This window comes from Gopherus evgoodei, chromosome 4, assembly GCF_007399415.2.
Source record: "Gopherus evgoodei ecotype Sinaloan lineage chromosome 4, rGopEvg1_v1.p, whole genome shotgun sequence".
NCBI lineage: Eukaryota > Metazoa > Chordata > Testudines > Testudinidae > Gopherus > Gopherus evgoodei.
This window is the reverse complement of record NC_044325.1, coordinates 155,089,316-155,108,619: the sequence shown is the minus strand read 5'-3', so window position 1 is coordinate 155,108,619 and position 19,304 is coordinate 155,089,316. Positions and strand designations below refer to the sequence as shown.

Here is a 19,304-nt window from a genome sequence, read left to right as displayed (position 1 = left end):
ACGGGACCTTGAAAGGTCATCATGTCCAGTCCCCTGCCTTCACTAGCAGGACCAAGTACTGGTTTTGCCCCAGGTCCCTAAATGGCCCCCTCAAGGATTAAACTCACAACCCTGGGTTTAGCAGGCCAATGCTCAAACCACTGAGCAATCCCTCCCTCCTATGGGCTGTAGGGATGTGTTGGCCACTTCTGGGAGTGATGTGGAGCCAGGTCAGGCAGGGAGCCTGCCTTAGCCCCACTGCACCGCCGGACTTTTCACGCCTAAAATCTCCCAGTTTGGCTTCAGTAGCCTCCAGGAGATAGAGCCCGATTCTGGGAGACTCCCGGTGAAACTGGGAGGGCTGGTAACCCTAAGTAGGACATGACTCGTATAAATAGCAGCCCTTCGTCTCTAACCTGTTCGAAGAATTCGTCCATAAAATGATCCCGGTCCACATGAACCACCTCTTCTTCATCGTCACTGTCTTTGGCCTGGAGGGGAGAGAAGATAAGAGATTAGACGCCCCACTGTCTCCCCCGGATGCACACAGATCCCAGCGACCACCTTAGAGCAATTTGCAGGGTGAGCAGGTATGTATCACACAACCCAGCCCTGAGACACAGCCACCTCTGGGGCGGGGCAGCTGGGGAACAGCCGCACAGCAACGCCGCGTAGGGATGGCTCACCCAGTGCTGAGATGCAGCCATCTCTGGGGTGGAGCGCAGCAGGTGTCCTACAATTTAGGACATAAAATGAAGAAAGATATGGCCTATGCCCTTCAACACCAATCTGCAATTCCCCCATGCTCTTCAAGTCCTGAGTTCCCCCACCCACAATTATGCTGAAACACCCATTATTTATGTATGTATGTATCTATCTTTCTATCTATCTTGAATTAATGATAAATCTTTTGTTAAAGATAACGTCATGCAATGAAACTCCAGGAATTCATCCAACCAAAGCTGGCAACCCGACTTTGGGGTGCTGTCCTATACACCACATTGCCCACATGGTGGCCTGCAAGACCTACAAAGGCCAACAGAGTCTGGTCCTGGAGTAGTTTGTTGGCTGGGCAGGGAGGCTGAATCTTGGGAGAGGGGACAAATTGAGACCCTGGTTTTGACCCTCTTTAGGCCAAAAGCCACTGATTGCCAATCCTTTCAGGGAATAGGGACCAATGCTCCCCACTAAAGACCGGGGTGACTGCAGGGGGTCCTGCATCCACCCCCAGTTAACATGGGACCATGCTGTTTCTGGTTTTGGCAAAAGAAGAGGGAAGCAGGATGTGGGAGGCAAGAGATTAAGAGGAGGGGTCCCCCTAAATAATTTCACTGGGGTTCCCCATCCATCCTTCCCCACCAAACATAAAATCAGATTGGCCTAAGAAAGGAACAGATCTACTGCACCAGCTGGGGAAATTGAGGCTCAGAGTGCTAAAGGGGTTGGAACAAGGTCATGCAGTGCTTAGACTAGACTAGAAACCAGCAATGCTGACCCCCATCCCTGCCCTAACCCACCAGACCCCACTCCTCGCCCAGAGCCAGGGATAGAACCCATGTGTCCTGACTCCCAGCCCCACCTACTCTAACCCACTACACCCCAGATAGAGGGCTGTGTGTACGGAGATGGATAAACAGATGTTTGTTTAGGAGGATAGGAAGATGTATCTATAGAATCACAGGACTGGAAGGGACTTCGAGAGGTCATCTAGTCCAGTCCCCTGCACTCATGGCAGGAGTAAGTATTATCTAGATCATCCCTGACAGGTGTTTGTCCAACCTGCTCTTAAAAATCCCCAATTATGGAGATTCTACAACCTCCCTAGGCAAATTATTCCAGTGCTTAACCACCCTGACAGTTAGGAAGTTTTTCCTAATGTCCAACCTATATCGCCCTTGCTGCAATTTAAGTTCACTGCTTCTTGTCCTATCCTCAGAGGTTAAGAAAAACAATTTTTCTTCCTCCTCCTTGTAACAACCTTTTACATACTTGAAAACTGTTCTCATGTCTCCTCTCAGTCTTCTCTTCTCCAGACTAAACAAACCCAGTTTTTTCGATCTTTCCTCATAAGTCCTGTTTTCTAGACCTTTCATCATTTTTGTTGCTCTTCTCTGGACTTTCTCCAATTTGTCCTCATCCTTCCTGAAATGTGGTGCCCAGAGCTGCACACAATACTCCAGTTGAGGGCTAATCAGTGCGGAGTAGAGCGGAAGAATCACTTCTCGTGTCTTGCTTACAACACTCCTGCTAATACAGCCAAGAAGGATGTTTGCATTTTTTGCAACACTGTTACACTGTTGACTCATATTTAGCTTGTGATCCACTATGACCCCCAGATCCTTTTCCACAGTTCTCCTTCCTAGGTAGTCATTTTCCATTGTGGGTGTGCAACTGATTGTTCCTTCCTAAGTGGAGCACTTTGCATTTGTCCTTAATGAATTTCATCCTGTTTACTTCAGACCATTTCTCCAGTTTGTCCAGATCATTTTGAATGTTCATCCTATCCATCAAAGCACTTGCAACCCCTCCCAGCTTGGTATCGGCCACAAACTTTATAAGTGTACTCTCTGTGCCATTATCTAAATCATTGATGAAGATACTGAACAGAACCGGACAGTGGTGTTGGAACATTTTTAATAGTGGGGGTGCTGAAAACCAGCCCCCTTATCCCTATATACTCCCCCCTGCCAAGCTGAGGCCAGGACCCCCAGTGTGCGGGGCTGGCAGCCGGGATCCAGGGTGCACGAGGCGGCAGCTGGGACCCCGGGTGCGGGGCTGGCAGTCAGGAGCCCTGGGGTGCTGCAGCATCCCCTGTACCCATAGTTCCCATGCCTATGGAACCAGACTCAGAACTGAACCCTGTGGGACCCCACTTGTTATGCCCTTCCAGCATGAGTGTGAACCACTGATAACTACTCTCTGGGAACAGTTTTCCAACCAGTTTTGCACCTATGTATCTAGTTCTCTCTCTGTCTCTACTGAGATCCAGATCTCTCTGCAACTCTGATGTAGCTGGGCTTAAAAAACAACAAGGAGTCCGGTGGCACCTTAAAGACAAACAGATTTATTGGGGCATAAGCTTCCGTGGGTAAAAAAGCCACTCCAAATAAATCTGCTAGTCTTTAAGGTGCCACCAGACGCCTTGTCGTTTTTGTGGATACAGACTAACCCTTGATACTTAGCTCAGCTAACTACAAACTCCTTTACCTAGGCCAGTGGTTCTTAACCAGGGGTACATGTATCCCTGAGGATACACAGAGGTCTTCTGGGGGTACATCAGCTCATCTAGATATTTGCTTAGTTTTGCAACAGGCTACATAAAAAGCACTAGAAAAGTCAGTCCAACTAAAATTTCATACAGACAACGACTTGTTTATACTGCTCTATATTCCATACACTGAAATGTAAGTACAATATTTCTATTCCAGTTGATTTAATTTATAATTATATGGCAAAAAGGAGAAAGTCAGCAAGTTTTCCATACTAGTGGCTGTGACACTATTCTCATAGACTCATAGACTCATAGGTCAGAAGGGACCAATATGATCATCTAGTCTGACCTCCTGCACAAGGCAGGCCACAGAACCCTACCAATCCACTTTTATACAACCCCTAATCCAGGACTGAGTTATTGAAATCCTCAAAACTGGTTTGAAGACCTCAAACTGCAGAGAATCCACCAGCAAGCGACCCATGACCCACGCTGCAGAGGAAGGCGAAAAACCTCCAGGGCCCCTGCCAATCCGTCCTGGAGGAAAATTCCTTCCCGATCCCAAATATGGCGATCAGCTAAACCCTGAGCATGTGGGCAAGACTCACCAGCCAGCACCCATATTCGTATTTTGATGTCTGGTTTTGTAAGCAAGTAGTTTTTAAGTGAGGTGCAACTTTGGGGTAGGCAAGACAAATCAGACTCCTGAAAGGGGGACAGGAGTCTGGAAAGGTTGAGAGGTACTGATCTAGGCTTTGAAGCATTACATTTTTATTGGTCAACATCTATTTTACCGTACACACACACATTAATGAAAAAAAATATTTCCATCCATAACAACTGAAACTGGCAGCTGGCAAAGTGAGGAAGATGCTGCCTGAGAGGGGAGTTTGATTTAAGTAGACGCATATGCGTTGACATGGGATGTGGACAATTTGCGTTTTAACGGTTACAACGCTTTCTGAATCTCAGCGTCTCCTGCCATTAAATAATTATGTTCTTGTGGCCCCAGGGAATTTCCCACAACTCGGAAAATTGAAATCAATACAAATACAAAAAAATTGCTTAAACCCCATAATTGTGTGCACCTGTTAAAATGTAAATAGATAAAAATCGGGAAAAAAAAGTCGTAAAAATGAACATCAAAATTATTTTAAAAAAATCAAATTCTTCAAACCCTGCCTTTATCTATCCATCCCTATACACTTCTGTCTCTTCCCACTACACACATCTATCTATCTATCTATCTATCTATCTATCTATCTATCTATCTATCTATCTATCTATCTATCTATCTATCTATCTATTCCATGTTCCTCAATTCCACAGCCCCTCAAGCAGCCCTGTCTATGCCATGACTACACTCCACTTACATAAGATGCTTTCCAAACTTGATCTAACCCCAGGCGACATGTTCTGAAGTAGCGGTGTGGAAACGTCCCCCTGGGAGGGCTCTGCTCCCTGTACAGAGACCCAGCGCTGCAGGGAGCGTATCGGCCTGGGCTGAGGGGTCCCATCCCAGAGCTGGGGCGAGACAGATCCACCCCCCCCCGAAGCTGGAGAGAGATGGGGTGTCCCAAAGGTGCTCCGGGAGGGGAGGAGTCTGGGATTGAGGCGTGGAGGGGTGAAGATGGGTTGGGGAGGGGCTGTGGCTGAGGCTGTGGCTGTGTGTCTCTTTCCTGGAGGGCATTCTGGCTCACATCTCTCATGCGTCTCCTTCGCTCCAAGGTCACTGCTTGGTGTGTTGGAGCAGTGACATAACACACACGCTCTGGTGGCTGTGGGAGGGGGCGAAGGGAAGCGCATCCTCTGCTTGGGGGACTATCACATTCCCATTGTCCTTCCAGGAACCCGTCATTCCCAAAATAACCAGCCGCTGGAGTGGCGTCAGCGCTGACCCAATGCGGCGCTACGGGGCGCTGTGCTGCAGGGAGCGGCATGGGATCAGCAGGGGGCGCTCTCCCCCTAGCAATCAGGGCTGGCCCCAGTACCCCAGTGCGGCACTAGGGGGCACTGTGCTGCGGGGAGTGGGATGTTCTAGATTCGGGTGTCCCCCTTATAGCCTCTATTTTCATACAGGGAGGAGGGGGTCTCCCCAAAGCGTAGCTAGACTGCTCCCCATTCCTTGTTCTCTCCACCGTTAGCCTGTCTGGCCCTCCAGCGCCCCATCTCTCCTCCTGACCCCTCCCCAGAGAGGAGCCATCCATACCCTTTCACCAGCCCGTCCAGCCATATGACACACAGGCTCTCTCTGTGTGTGTGTGTATTTGTGCCTGGGCTTTTGTGTGTGTGTGTGTGTTTGTGTGGCTTTCTGCCTGTGTCTCAGATTGTGAGGGGAGGGGTGTCGGTGGTTTTATGCATGAAAGTGTGTGTCACGTTGTGTATTTGTGGGTGTGTGTCTCTGTAGGTGTGTGCTTGTCTGTGTGGGTCTGTGTTTGGCGTTGCTCTGCACACGACTGTGATTTTGTGTGCTTGCATGTCTGGTTGTGTGCCTGTTTGTCGGTTTTTGTGGGCATCCGTGTTTCTGTGTCTCTGTAGTAGTAGGTTCGCTCTGTGTGTGTGTGTGTGTGTGTGTGTGTGTGTGTGTGTGTGTGTGTCTGCAGGCCAGCGTGTTTGCCTGGTTGTGTGCTTTTGTGCACACCTGCGGCTTTGTGGCTGTGAGTCAAAATGCCACGGATGTATCCCAGCGTGTGTTTGTGTGGCTGTGTATTGTGTGTGTCAAGGCATCCCTCTGCCTTTGACTGTGCATCTCTAGCCTTGCGGCTGTGTGTCAGTCGGTGTGTGTGTGTTGTTTGGTGCTGTGCAGGTGCCGTGTTTGTGCTGGTGTCAGTGTGTCTCTCGGTGTCTGTCTGTACAGCCTGTCAGTCTCCAGTTCCCTTCCTCTGCCGCTCTGTGCTCAGGCCGGCCTTCTGCTGCAGCATCATGCAGGGATCTCCGTCACGGGCAGCCTGCAGCACGGACAGGCAGGGAAGAGGGGGGTGCTGCGGGGAGCCAAAGGATTCAGCCCCTGCAACCAGGGGAAAGTCCAGGCAGGGTTCGGGATGGGAGCAGGGAGGGAGATGGATGACTTAAGGGGCACTGGGGGGATGTTCAAATTGTAGAGAAAGTGATGGAAATCCAGAGCTCTGAGAGGGGAGTGGGGTCTAGTGGGTTAGAGTGGGGGGGGGTGGCTGGGAGCCAGGACTCCTGGGTTCTATCTCCAGCTCTGGGAAGGGAGTGGGGTCCACTGGGTTGGAGTGGGGGCAGGCTGGGAGACAGGATTCCTGGGTTCTCTCCCCGACTCTGGGAAGGGAGTGGGGTCTAGGGGTTGGCGGGGGGGGGCTGGGAGCCAGGACTCCTGGGTTCTCTAGCAGGGGAGTAAGGTGAAGCAGAATAAACAGGGGTGTCTCCCCCCCATATGGCTATTAAACAACTACCCCACCCCACCCCAGGGGCAGCTGCATCTCAGTGCCAGGGGAGCGATACTGACGTGCCCCAAAGCGCCGGATTGCTTCTGTGGAGTAATTCTTGATTATAATTAGAGCTATCGCTCCCGTTCTCGCCCTGTGCTCTCCCAGCCCTCGAGAGCCGAGCGGCATATTTAGCAGCACTGCCCTCCCCTTGCTGGCTGAGGAAAACCCAGTGCGCCAGCGTCACAACACTGGGCTAAAAAAAGACTCCACTGCCCAAATATGGAGCCACTTAAACAGCTTAATGGCTGCATGCACTGCTACTGCTGCCCTGCTCCTCCCACCCACAACGGGTTCCCCCCCATAGCCCACCTCTGCTCTAACCACTAGACCCTACTCCCCTACCAGAGACAGCACAGAACCCAGGAGTCCTGGCTCCCAAACTGTTCTAACCCGGTAGACCCTGCTTCTTCCCCAAAGGGTTGTGTTTGGGAGGGATAGAGAGAGGAAGGGGAGGTTATGGGAAGAGAGAGAGAGAAAGAGAAAGGAGGCTTATGGGGATGGAAGAATAGACAAAAAATAGTTGGAGTGTATTGAGATGGATGGAGAAATAGGTAGCGGGAACATATGGGGATGGATAGATCAATAAATAGATAGATGATGGCTGGAGGTGTATGGGGATGGATGGGTAGGTAGGTAGAAAGAGGGGGTATATCAGGATGGATGGGTAGATATATAGAGGGGATATAAAGGGATGGATGGATAGATGGATTGGTTGGTAGATAGATGGAGGGAGTGTATGGGGCTGGCTGTCTTGATAGATAGTTGGAGAGGGTATATGGGGATGGATGATTGGATAGATGAGTGCAGGGGGTATATGGGGATGGATAGATGGATGGATAGACAGAGGGGGTATATGGGGATGGATGGATGGATAGATAGACAGAGGGGGTATATGGGGATGGATGGATAGATAGACAGAGCGGGTATATGGAGATGAATGGATGGATGGATAGATAGACAGAGGGGGTATATAGGGATGGATGGATGGATAGATAGACAGAGGGGGTATATGGAGATGAATGGATAGATGGACAGAGGGGGTATATGGAGATGGATGGATGGATAGATAGACAGAGGGGGTATATGGGGATGGATGGATGGATGAATGGATAGATAGACAGAGGGGGTATATGGAGATGGAAGGATGGATAGATAGAGGGGGTATATGGACACGGATGGATGGATAGATAGACAGAAGGGGTATATGGAGATGGATGGATGGATAGGTAGACATAGGAGGTATATGGAGATGGATGGATGGATAGATAGACAGAGGGGGTATATGGAGATGAATGGATGGATGGATAGATAGACAGAGGGGGTATATGGAGATGGATGGATGGATGGATAGACAGAGCGAGTATATGGAGATGGATGGATGGATAGATAGACAGAGGGGGTATATGGGGATGGATGGATGGATAGATAGAGGGGGTATATGGGGATGGATAGATGGATGGATAGACAGAGGGGATATATGGGGATGGATGGATAGATAGACAGAGGGGGTATATGGGGATGGATGGATGGATAGATAGACAGAGGGGGTATATGGAGATGGATGGATGGATGGATCTTGCAAACTTTCTAATCTCCCCTCTCTGACCCCATCCTAAAGGGGACTCAGAGCCTCTGCTCCCTCCATGCTGGGTGACCCAGATTAATTCCCTGCTCCTGTCCGGTCTGTCCATCCACTACCCTGGGGGTCTCAGCCCCACACTGCAAGGCTGGCAGGACCCAGCAGTCACCTCTGGCACCAGATGTGGCCCAGGGCTTAATTTGTAATGAGAGAGGTGCCAGGGCACAAGCAATTTTTTTACATTCATAAAAGACGCAGCAAGTCCAGAGGTGCCCAGTCTGTGAACTGCCAGGCCCAGAGGTGCTGGAGGGCTCTGAACTGCCAGGCCCAGAGGTGCCGGGCTCTGAACAGCCAGGCTCAGAGGTGCTGGGCTCTGAACAGCCAGGCCCAGAGGTGCCGGGCTCTGAACTGTCAGGCCTAGAGGTACCGGGGATCTGAACTGCCAGGCCCAGAGGTGCTGGAGGGCTCTGAACTGCCAAGCCCAGAGGTGCCGGGCTCTGAACTGCCAGGCCCAGAGGTGCTGGGGGGCTATGAACTGCCAAGCCCAGAGGTGCTGGGGGGCCCTGAACTGCCAAGCCTAGAGGTGCTGGGGGGCTCTGAACTGCCAGGCCCAGAGGTGCTGGGGGGCTCTGAACCGCCAGGCCCAGAGGTGCTGGGGGGCTCTGAACTGCCAGGCCCAGAGGTGCTGGGCTCTGAACAGCCAGGCCCAGAGGTGCCGGGCTCTGAACTGCCAGGCCCAGAGGTGCCGGGCTCTGAACTGCCAGGCCTAGAGGTACCGGGGATCTGAACTGCCAGGCCCAGAGGTGCCTGGCTCTGAACTGCCAGGCCTAGAGGTACCGGGGATCTGAACTGCCAGGCCCAGAGGTGCTGGAGGGCTCTGAACTGCCAAGCCCAGAGGTGCCGGGCTCTGAACTGCCAGGCCCAGAGGTGCTGGGGGGCTATGAACTGCCAAGCCCAGAGGTGCTGGGGGGCCCTGAACTGCCAGGCCCAGAGGTGCTGGGGGGCCCTGAACTGCCAAGCCTAGAGGTGCTGGGGGGCTCTGAACTGCCAGGCCCAGAGGTGCTGGGGGGCTCTGAACTGCCAGGCCCAGAGGTGCCGGGGCTCTGAACTGCCAGGCCCAGGGGTGCTGGGGGGCTCTGAACTGTCAGGCCTAGAGGTACTGGAGATCTGAACTGCCAGGCCCAGAGGTGCTGGGGGGCTCTGAACTGCCAGGCCCAGAGGTGCTGGGGGGCTATGAACTGCCAAGCCCAGAGGTGCTGGGGGGCCCTGAACTGCCAGGCCCAGAGGTGCTGGGGGGCCCTGAACTGCCAAGCCTAGAGGTGCTGGGGGGCTCTGAACTGCCAGGCCCAGAGGTGCTGGGGGGCTCTGAACTGCCAGGCCCAGAGGTGCTGGGGCTCTGAACTGCCAGGCTCAGAGGTGCTGGGGCCCTGAACTGCCAGGCCCAGAGGTGCCGGGCTCTGAACTGCCAGGCCTAGAGGTACCGGGGATCTGAACAGCCAGGCCCAGAGGTGCTGGAGGGCTCTGAACTGCCAAGCCCAGAGGTGCCGGGCTCTGAACTGCCAGGCCCAGAGGTGCTGGGGGGCTCTGAACTGCCAGGCCCAGAGGTGCTGAGGGGCTCTGAACTGCCAGGCCCAGGGGTGCTGGGGGGCTCTGAACTGCCAGGCCCAGAGGTGCTGGGGGGCTCTGAACTGCCAGGCCCAGGGGTGCTGGGGGGCTCTGAACTGCCAGGCTCAGAGGTGCCGGGCTCTGAACTGCCAGGCCCAGAGGTGCTGGGGGGCTCTGAACTGCCAGGGCCAGGGGTGCTGGGGGGCTCTGAACTGCCAGGCCCAGAGATGCTGGGGGGCTCTGAACTGCCAGGCCCAGAGGTGCTGGGGCTCTGAACTGCCAGGCCCAGAGGTGCTGGGGTCCTGAATTGCCAGGCCCAGGGGTGCTGGGGGGCTCTGAACTGCCAGGCCCAGAGGTGCTGGGGCCCTGAACTGCCAGGCCCAGGGGTGCTGGGGGGCTCTGAACTGCCAGGCCCAGAGGTGCTGGGGCCCTGAACTGCCAGGCCCAGAGGTGCTGGGGGGCTCTGAACTGCCAAGCCCAGAGGTGCTGAGGGGCTCTGAACTGCCAGGCCCAGAGGTGCTGGGGGATTCTGAACTGCCAGGCCCAGAGGTGCTGGGGCCCTGAACTGCCAGGCCCAGGGGTGCTGGGGGGCTCTGAACTGCCAGGCCCAGAGGTGCTGGGGCCCTGAACTGCCAGGCCCTGGCACAAATTAAGCCCCAGTGCTGTCACCTTGACAGTAATAGCAGCCAGGCTGGACTCTGGGTCCCCACCAGCAATTGGGCTCCAGCTGCAGCTCTGGGGTCTCAGGGCTGAGAAGTCGGGAGGGGACAGGGTGTGTGTGTGTTGGAGGGAGACAGCACATGTCTTTGTGTCCGTGTGTGTGAGAGAGAGAAGCTGTGTGTTGAGGAGAGCTTGTGTGTAGCTTTATGTGTGTCACTATGTCTGTATGTGTAAAAGAGGCTGTGTTTGCGTGGGAGAAGTTGTGTGTGTGTGACAGTGTGTCTGAGGGTGTATGGGAGAGATTGTGAGCATCGGTGAGACCTGTGTGTGGATGTGTGGCTCTGCATCTTTGAGATTTTGTGTGTGTGAGCGATTGTGTGTGTGTGTGTGTGTGTAACAGTGTGCTTGTGTGAAAGACTTTGTGTGTGACAGAGCCATTGAGTGGGTGATTGTGTGGGGGACACAGATGTGTGTGTGTCTGTGTGAGAGAGTGCAAGTGTGTGTCTCGGAGTGTATGTGTGTTCAAGAGATGGAGTGTGGTTCAGAGAGAGACTGTGTGTGTGTGTGTGTGTGTGCGCGTGCACGCGCGCGGGGGAAACGGGGGGAACTGTGTCCGCATGTCTCTGTCTGCTGGGCTGATGCCCCCTCGAGAAACCTTCCAGAGAAGCCAATAAAACCCAGTGCGACAGGCCCAGACACCAGGCAAGCATCTGCCCCTGCCTGGCCTGGCCCCAGCCCCGACCCCCGCAGCTCCTCCAGCCCTGCCAAGCACCCTGAGCTGGGGCAACTGATGGGGAGAGACAGAGGCCTCCTGTCACTGCTGCCCACCCCCCATGGGCGCCTGCATTGCAGCTGTCTGGCAGGGAGGGGCTGGTGGGCAGGAACGTGGAGCCATAGTTAGACACACACAGACACACGCAGCCTGTGCGCTGGGGGCCTGCATGGCACCCCTGGGGCACCCACCAACCACCCAGTTATGGCCAAGAGTCCAGTGCTGGGGGCAGGGAGAGCCGGCGCTACCAAGAGAGCTGTACCCACCCAGAGGGAGAGAGAATCTATCTATCTATCTATCTATCTATCTATCTATCTATCTATCTATCTATCTATCTATCTATCTATCTATCTATCTATCTGTCCCCAGACACCCTTGTATCTATCAGGTGAGGTGGAGGGTAGCTTCTGTCTGGGATCTGCCCCATAACTGGAGGATCTTAGCCCCTAGCTGCCTCTGGCAAGATGTTGCTCACATGTGGCCTTGTGCCAGGGGCAGCTGGGCAATTTGGGGCCTCCTCATGCCAGCCACTGTCCCATGGCGGAAGCTGTTATGCCAGGGTCTCCCCGCTGCTCAGCAGCTCCCCAAGCCAGCCCAGCAGTGTAGGTTTGTGGGGCCACAACACACACATACACAGTCACCCAGACGGGGATCTGCTGTCATGTTGTATGGTGTGTGTGTGTTTTGGAGTGTATGGCAGTGGATATGTGTGTGTGGATGTGTGTCAAGTGTGTCTGAATATGTGGGCATATGCAAATGTGTTCTGTGTGGGCGTGCCATCTCCCACCCAGCATACCTGTTTTATAACCCATGCAAACACACCCAGACACACACATGCACAGACACACTGACACAAACACATGCTCTGACACACACACTGACACTCTATCTCTCTCACACACACACTAACACACACAGTGACTGACCCATACGTGTCACTCTTTCTCATATACACACGGAGAGACACACATCAGTCTCACACACACACTCACTCACACACTGACATATACATATCACACACATACTCTCACACACACCACACACACAATGACACACATACAGTTTCTCTCATACACCACACACTAACACACACACACACTCTCTCACACACCCATACCCACATATCAGAAGCACAGATAGATACACAGATCGCATACACTCTCAATCACTCACACACATCACATACACACTCTCTCACACACTAATACATCACACACACTCTCACACATTGACACACACTGACAGACACACAAGTCACTCACCCACAGACACGCAGGTCACACACACACTCTCACACATGACACTGACAGATACATACCTATTGCTCACACATGGACACACATGTGTCACACATACACTCTCTCTCACACTCACACACTAACAGACACACACTCATTACTCACACATGGACACACACACAAACTGACACACACACTAATCACACACTGACACCCACCTGTTGCTCACACCCAGACACACAAACATCACATACACACTCTTTCACACTCACACACATCACATGCACTGACAAACACACACCCATTGCTCAGACATAGCCACACACACTCTCTCACATTAAACACACTGACAGACACACATATTACTCACCCAGAGACACACGGGTCATGCACCCACTCTCACTCACACACAACACACACTTACACACATCACACACTGACACATGCCTATTGCTCACACACATCACACACTCACACTGACAGACACACACTTGTTGCTCACACACAGATACATGTACATCACACACATGGACACACGTGTCTCACACACTCTCTTGCACTCACACACTGACAGACACACACACCCGTTGCTCTCACACACATACACATAACACATACTAACACACACATCACACACACTCCCTCACATTCATCACACGCTCACAGACACACATCCATTGCTCACAAAGGCACAAACTCACATCAGACACACTGACAAACACTCATCGCTCACATACAGACACACACACATCACAAACTCACACACATTCACAGACACACCCCCATTGCTCACACATAGACACACACACTGTCTCGCATCACACACCCTGACAGACACACAACCGTCGCTCACACAGGGACACACACACACACACACACTGACAGACACACAGCTATTGCTCACACACGGGGACACACAGTCGTCGCTCACACATGCACATACACACCCTGACAGACACACAACCATCACTCACACATGCACACACACCCTGACAGACACACAGCCATTGCTCACACACGGGGGGACACACACACACACACTGACAGACACACAGCCATTGCTCACACACGGGGGGACATAGTCATCACTTACACACACACACACACACACACACACACAGAGCTGTCGGACACACACACCCTGAGAGGCACACAGCCATTGCTCACAGACACACATCACATACACACGCTCATCACACACTGACAGACAAGTCACTCACATGCACGCCACACACTCCCTCTCACCCCCCCGTGTCTCTCTGCTGCATTCACCCCCCCACCGTCGAGTGAAAACCCCGCTCCGCTCCCTGCAGCAAACCTGACCCAGCACCCACTGCGCCAGCAGCCAGCTGGGCCATCTTCCCGGCACTCACCTGCCCGCACCTGCAGCTGGGCCAGGGGTGCGGGGCCCAGGGCCTCCCGCTGGCCACAGCCCCCCCTAGTCCTGCCGGCCCCTGGCCCAAGGGCCACAGAGAAGGCAGCAGCCTTCAAATCTAGCCAGGAGAAGCCGCAGCGAGCAGCCCGGAGCTCTGGAATCCATTCCCACCTCTCCACCTCACTGCCTTTCTCAATCCCTCCATCCTTGAAGGGAAGGAAAGAGCCCCAGCGAGCAGACAGGGGCTCTCTATCCCCAGCTCCGTCTCTCCGCCTTGCTGCCTTTCTCCATCCCTCCATCCTCATAGCGAAGAGAACGGCGCCCGATCACCGAAAAGAGTCATTTATTCCTCCTTCTCCATCCATCCCTGTGTCCCTGCAGCAAATGAGCACGCTCCATTCCCAGCTGCCTCTCTCCTTCTCTCTGCCTTTCCCTATCCCTCCATCCCAGCCAGCCTTCCCTGCCACCAGCATCACAGCATAGGAAAAAAAGCCCCTGCTTCTGTTCACTGCAGAAGGGTGTGCTTGCCACCAGCTATTTTAGACTCCATGCGCCGAGCAGCATTGTCTGTCTGGCTCCATCCATCCATCCATCCCGCAGCAGCAAAGCGGAAAGCAAATCAACTAGCAATTTTGGAAGGATTTTTCCCCTCAAGCTGTAATTAAACCGTGTTTCTGGGTATTTGTTGTTAAACACACACACACACACACATACACACACACACACTTCTGAACTGCCTGTATCCTATTGGAGAGAATTTTCTCTCCATCTGCAATATTTTTATTAGGGAAGTGAAATGAGCACGCGCGCGCACACACACACACACACACACACAGAGACCCGAATAGAACCCACAGGAATCACAGACAGAAATAGATCCTGCCTTTTCCTTGAGAGAAAGATTTGCAAAGACCCAGATTCCCGGCTCCTCTCCTACCCACCCACCCCCGCCCACCGCCCCAACCTTGATCCGTGACATAAATTGGGGATGTGTGGAAAAGGGGTGGTTCTTTCTCCATCACCTCATATATATATTTTATCCTGCTACCGCATTCCTCCTCCCCCCCTGCATCCTCCCAGAAAACCCCCAACGGGGAGTGTGTGTGTGTGTGTGGAGGGGGGGGGAATAGGAATCCTGGCCAAGAAACTGGTGAAATATCGCCTGGAAAAAATATTATGAAACAGACAAGCCCGATTTGATTTGGGCACCAGAGAGGGGGTGGGAGCGGGTTAGATAGAGCTAGAAAGAAAGGGGTTGGGGAGGTCTGAATTGCCCCCCGTATCCATCACGCATACCCCTTCCCATAGACCCATGGAAATATACTCTGGGGAGTGGTTATTCCCCCCCCTTATCATCTCCTCCCTCTTGGTCCCTATGGGGGGTGGCGCTGGATCCCCACCACACACACCCGCAAACACACTCCCTGGGAGTTCAGCAATGGACCCCCCCTCCCCATCTAAATTTCCTCCCTTTGGAGATTTGAGCTAGGGGGTCTGCCCCAATACCCCACCCCTTGGAGAACTCAGCCTGTGGGGTGGTCTGATCTCCCTTCCCCCTTGGAGCGCTCAGCATGTGGGGGCAGAGTCTGATCTCCCTTCCCCCTTGGAGCGCTCAGCCTGGGGGTAGGTCTGGTGTCCCCTCCCCCGGGGAATCAGGGCTCTCTCCCCGCCCCCAGGCCCTGGGGGGGTTGGACGGGGGGGTCCCCTGGGTTAAGCAGAAAAGAGACATTGGCTCTTACAGTCCTCAGCTCCTGAGTACGGTCCTTCATGGCTGCTGCTGCTTCCTCCGGCTGCTGCCGCAGCCCCTGCTCCCCCTGGATCCGGGGGGGGGCCCTGCTGGGGTGGCGGAGGGAGGAAGAGGAGGAAGTGGGGGTGGGGGGGCTCTGGGTTACTGCAGCACCGGGCGAAGCTCCCTGCTCCAGCCGGGTGGCTGCTGCCGCTGCTGCTGCTCAAGGATGGAGGGAGGCTGGTGCTGATGCAGCAGAGGGGGCGGGGGGGATGCAGGGGAAGGATGGAGGGAGGGGGGAGATGGGGGTCTGGGCATGCTCCCTGCACCCCTCCTGCCCCCCCGGGGAGCGCTGGGAGTTGTAGTTTTGGGGGGGCAGGGCGGTGCAGATTTGGGGGTGGCCTCTGTGTGTGAGTGTGTGTCAGTGTGTGTGTCTGTGGGGAGGTTAGTGTCAGAGTGTATGTGTGAGTGTTGCAGTGTTTGTGTGTTAGTGTGTCCATGAGTGTGTCAGTGAATGTCTCAGTGTGTCTGTCTGTGTGTGTGTCTCAGAGCATGTGTCAGTGTTTGTCTGTGATTGTGTCAGTGTGTCTGAGTGTGTCTGTGATTGTGTAGCCATGAATATCTCAGTGTGTCAATGTGTGTCTGTGTGTTTGTCTGTAAATGTTGCAGTGTGTGTGTCAGTGAGTGTCTCAGTGTGTGTGTGTCTTAGAGCATGTGTCAGTGTTTGTGAGTGTGTCTGTGTGTGTCTGTGAGTGTTGCAATGTGTGTCAGTGTCCAGTGCGTGTGTGTCTCAGAGCATGTCAGTGTGTGTCAGTGTGTCTGTGAGTGTGTGTCTGAGTGTGTGTTTGTGAATGTCTCAGAGTGTGTGTGTTGATGTGTGTATCTGTGAGCATGTCAGTGTGTCAGTGAGTGTGGCAGAGTGTGTCCGTGAGGGTTGCAGTGTGTGTGTGTCAGTGTGTGTGTGTTAGTGTTTGTCGGTGTGTGTCTGTGAGTGTGTCAGAGTGCATCTGTGAGCATCTTTGTCTATGAGTGTTTGTGTGTGTGTCAGTGAATGTCTCAGTGCATGTGTCTGTGAGTGTTGCAGTGTGTGTGTGTCAGTGTGTGTGTGTGTGTGTGCCTCAGTGCCCGCCTCCAGCTGGTTCAGCTGGGGATGTTGTTCCAGCAATGGGCACTAGAGGGAGCCGTGTGCCTTGCTCTGAGCAGCTAGTGTGTGCGTGTTGTGCACGTCAGCAGATGAGAGGCGTATTAGAGTGCATGCAGTTGAGCATCAGTAGATGAGGGGTGTTAGGGCTTGTCTACATCACAAAGTTGCAGCGCTGGTGAGGGGGTTACAGCGCTGCAACTTAGGAAGTGTACACATCTGCAGGGCATCACCAGCGCTGCCACTCCCTGTTTGCAGCGCTGGCTGTACTCCCGTTTTGTCTCGGGTGTAGAGGATCCAGCGCTGGTGATCCAGCGCTGGTAATCAAGTGTAGACACTTACCAGCGCTTTTCTTGACCTCCGTGGAATAAGCAGGTATCCCAGCATACCTGAGGAAGCCTCTGGTAATCAAGCAGGTCTCCTTCCCCGGTTTGCTCTCGCGTTCCCGAACCCCCCTTGAAGCCGCCCACCAGCGCTGCAGTATGGCCACATCTAACACCACTTGCAGCGCTGGTTGCTGTAAGAGTGGCCACTCTGCAGCGCTGGCCCTATACAGCTGTACTAATACAGCTGTAACAACCAGCGCTGCAAAATTGTAGATGTAGACATACCCTTAGAGTGAAGTTGTGAGGGTGTGTGTGTGGGGGGGGTGTTATCAGCAGATTAGAGGGATTTTAGAGTGTCTGTGTGCTTGTGTGTGCATATCAGCAGATAAGGGATACTGGAGTGTGATTGGAGGTTGTTTGTTTGTGTGTGGTTTTTTATCAGGAGTTAAGGGGTGCTAAAGTATGTGTGTGTATCTATTAGCAGATTAGGGGCATTGAAGTGTAGTGAAAGTGTGTGTGCATCATCTTAAGTGTGTTTACATATGACAGTGCTCAGTGTGTGTTGTGGGTCTCTGTGCTGGGGTTTGTCTTGGAGAGTGTGTGCATGAAAGACTGGGAGAGAATGTGTGTATGTGTTGTGGTTGTGTAGGAGACACATAGTTATGGTGTTGTGTGTGGGTGTGAGGTGGCTGTGTAGGACACTCACTGTTGAGATATTAGAGGGTTGTGGGTCTGTGTTGTGGTTGTGTAGCTCACTCACCGTTGTGGTGTCAGGAAGCTGTGTGTGTTTTGGTTTTGTAGGCCACACACGATTGTGGTGTCAGGGGCTCAGTGTGTTTATGCTGTGGTTGTGTAAGGACTCACTGTTGTGGTGTGAGGGAACTGTGTATGTTGCAGTTGTGTATGGCACACAACCGGAACACACAGCCTCTTCAACAGTGCTACAATGTGCACTCTACACAACCACAACACACACATCCTCCCTGACAGCACCGCAGTGTGTGCCCTACACAGCTACAACACACACACATACACACACTCACACTCCTGGACAGCTGCTCAACACCACAAAGTGTGCCGTAAAAAATCAAATCTCTCTCTCTCTCTTCCCCCACCTCTCCCCCTGACAGTCAGTGCTGGCCCCCAAAGCCCCAGTGAATGGTTCTGGGGGTGCTGTGCTGCAAGGAGCAGTGTGTGTGGGGCCAAGTAGGAGGCACTCTCCTCTCACAGTCAGTGTTGAGCCTGATGCCACAGATTGCACCGCTTTGTCTATCCTACCCTAGTTAAAGCCATATGATCCCCTCCGCACGTATGCAGCTAAACTGGGATAAAACGACCTATTCCAGCATAGCTAGTCCAATACAGGAAGGGGAATAGGCTCTACAGCATTCAGCTTCTTTATTCCACTAGAGCTGCCTCCACAATCGGCATTGGACCAGTATAACTGTATGGGTGAACAAATCACCCCCCTTGGAAGGGAATTTCAGGTTAAGCCCAACTGGCCATTGTGCGCTACACCACACCCGGTCCTATCTGCAATGGGCATGTTCGACTATGCCCCGTTAGCCACAAGTGCTCCTAGACTCCTTCAGCTGTCCCAGCTGGGGAATTAGATGTGAGTGTCTGAGGTGTGAGGGGGCTATTAATAAGTAAGTATTGGTAGCATTCAGCACCATGGCACTGATTTTCAGAGAGCTGGAGGTGAAAGAGAAAGAACTATACGAAGAGCTTGGATGGAAGGAAGGAAGGAAGGAAGGAAGGAAGGAAGGAAGGAAGTGTACAGCATGGATGAATGGAAGGAGGGAGGAAGGAAGGAAAGAAAGGAAGAGGATAGATGGATGGATAAGGAAGAGATAGGTTGGGTTTTGGTGGATGGAGGGAAGGAGTAACAGAGATTAGATGGCTCGGTGTCTAGATGTTGCATGGAAGGAAGGATGGCTATAGCCGGGATGGATGAAAGGACAGATAGGTATAGCCAGAATGTGTGGAAGGAGGGATGGGCATAGCTGGGTTAGGTGGAAGGAGGGATGGGTATAGCCGGGATGGATGGAATGAGGGATGGGTATAGCCGGGATGGGTGGAAGGAGGGATGGGTATAGGTGGGATCAGTGGAAGGAGGGATGGCTACAGCCGGCATGGATAGAAGGAGGGATGGCTATACCTGGCATGGATGGAAGAAGGAATGGGTATAGGTGGGATGGATGGAAGGAGGGATGACTATACCTGGGATGGATGGAAGG

At 53.2% G+C, this 19,304-nt stretch overlaps 1 protein-coding gene across 2 annotated transcripts in view; it reads right to left on the bottom strand.

Moving 5' to 3' along the window:
• STX1B (syntaxin 1B) overlaps positions 1-15,833 on the bottom strand; it is a 30,618-nt gene extending 14,785 nt beyond the window's left edge. The window contains exons 1-2 of one of the 2 annotated variants that reach the window (XM_030562029.1): positions 15,611-15,833; positions 396-470 (exon numbers count right to left, since the gene is read on the bottom strand). In XM_030562029.1, the coding sequence (XP_030417889.1) occupies positions 396-470; positions 15,611-15,640 (105 nt within the window). In that variant the 5' untranslated portion in view covers positions 15,641-15,833. The remainder of the gene's footprint in view (positions 1-395; positions 471-15,610) is intronic. The other variant, XM_030562028.1, reaches the window with a different exon arrangement.
• Between the last annotated feature and the right edge of the window lie 3,471 nt (positions 15,834-19,304).